The sequence below is a fragment of the Austrofundulus limnaeus genome, unplaced genomic scaffold (genome assembly GCF_001266775.1).
Source record: "Austrofundulus limnaeus strain Quisiro unplaced genomic scaffold, Austrofundulus_limnaeus-1.0 Scaffold23, whole genome shotgun sequence".
Classification (NCBI taxonomy): domain Eukaryota; kingdom Metazoa; phylum Chordata; class Actinopteri; order Cyprinodontiformes; family Rivulidae; genus Austrofundulus; species Austrofundulus limnaeus.
In genome coordinates this window covers 2,559,168-2,560,670 of record NW_013952425.1, presented here as the reverse complement: position 1 = coordinate 2,560,670, position 1,503 = coordinate 2,559,168, and the positions used below count along the sequence as shown (strand labels likewise).

General features: G+C 44.0%; 1 protein-coding gene across 2 annotated transcripts in view; it reads left to right on the top strand.

Moving 5' to 3' along the window:
- The window catches only part of sepsecs (Sep (O-phosphoserine) tRNA:Sec (selenocysteine) tRNA synthase), a 15,572-nt gene that overhangs the window by 2,850 nt on the left and 11,219 nt on the right, over positions 1–1,503 (top strand). Inside the window, exons 2-5 of one of the 2 annotated variants that reach the window (XM_014004383.1) lie at positions 384–499; positions 577–731; positions 837–955; positions 1,111–1,269. In XM_014004383.1, the coding sequence (XP_013859837.1) occupies positions 386–499; positions 577–731; positions 837–955; positions 1,111–1,269 (547 nt within the window). In that variant the 5' untranslated portion in view covers positions 384–385. Of the gene's footprint in view, positions 1–380; positions 500–576; positions 732–836; positions 956–1,110; positions 1,270–1,503 lie in introns of both variants that reach the window. The other variant, XM_014004384.1, reaches the window with a different exon arrangement.

Genomic DNA, 1,503 nt, shown 5'->3' with positions numbered 1-1,503 from the left:
AAACTGAACGAACATGGTCTGGATAGCCCACAGACATACCATAAACATTTCTAGGACCCATAATTGGTCTCCTTTAAAGCATTTTTCCTCAAAATCACTTTTTTCATTGCTACTGCTCAAAAAAGTGCTTCAGACTTTAGTTTTAGGATAATACTTCACACAGTTCATTCAGATGATACATGAGGCGTTTATTCATTATGGTTTGACAAAATGCAAGTTTTGCAAATGTTTTAATCAAAACACTATATTTGCCTATTTCTCCTTATACCACTTTTAGACTTAATCCTCTTTTTGAAGTCATGGGTCACATTTGAATATTTTTAAAACAAATTAAAGCTTGATGTCATTCCTGATTGGTTACTTTGAGGCCGTGTGTTCAGCAGAAATGAACGGTGAAAACTTCACCCTCTGTGAGAAGACGGTCGCTGCCTCTTACATCCGACAGGGGTCTCAGGCACGTCGGGGGCACGAGCAGCTCATCAGACATTTACTGGAGCAGGTGAGGCCGACACATGATGTTCTGTTCTGTTCTGTTCTGTTCCTTCTGTGTTTCCTTCTAACTTTTCTTTTTTGCAGGGTAAATGTCCAGAGGAAGGGTGGAGCGAGAGCACCGTGGAGCTTTTCCTGAACGAGCTGGCCGTGATGGACAGCAACAACTTCCTGGGAAACTGCGGCGTGGGAGAGAGGGAGGGCCGGGTGGCGTCCAGCCTGGTGGCGAGGCGACATTACAGGTTTCCCAATTTCTTAAAATTATTACTATTCATTTCGATTTCGGTTGTGCAACGCCACATTTCCATCCAGTTAAGAAGCTGAACTGTTGTTTGTGGCTGCTGCAGGTTGATCCACGGCATAGGGAGGTCAGGTGACATCGCTGCTGTTCAGCCTAAAGCTGCAGGATCCAGTCTGCTGAACAAGCTGACCAACTCTGTGGTGCTGGACATCCTCAGGCTGTCAGGTCTGTGTGTGGATGCTCTGTAAGAGAAATATTTGCTTTACGTGCCATTATTTGTGCATATTTGTTAGCTTTCAGCTGCTAATTGCTAACGAAACACATTAAAGACCCCAGTGTTAAACTGAAATGAACCACGTTCCGTTTCTGCTTTGTCACAGGTGTTCGCAGCGTGGCCAGCTGCTTCGTTGTTCCCATGGCCACGGGGATGAGCCTGACCCTGTGCTTCCTGACCCTTCGACACAGGAGACCCACGGCTCGTTACATCATCTGGCCTCGAATCGACCAGAAGTCCTGCTTTAAATCTATGATCACAGCAGGTGATGTGCCTCAACATCCACATTAGTGTTTATTTTTTAAAATCTTTTTAATAATCAGAGAAACCAATTTAATTATGAGATTACTGTTAGTAAWAAATAGTTGTGTAATTCTTATGACAAAACATTCAGCATTTAGCAGATGGATGCTGTGATTAAAGGCACAGTGTTTAGGATTTGTTGTTTTCAGCGACATCTAGTGGTTGAGTGGTTGAATCATCCTCCCTGGTCCTCCCC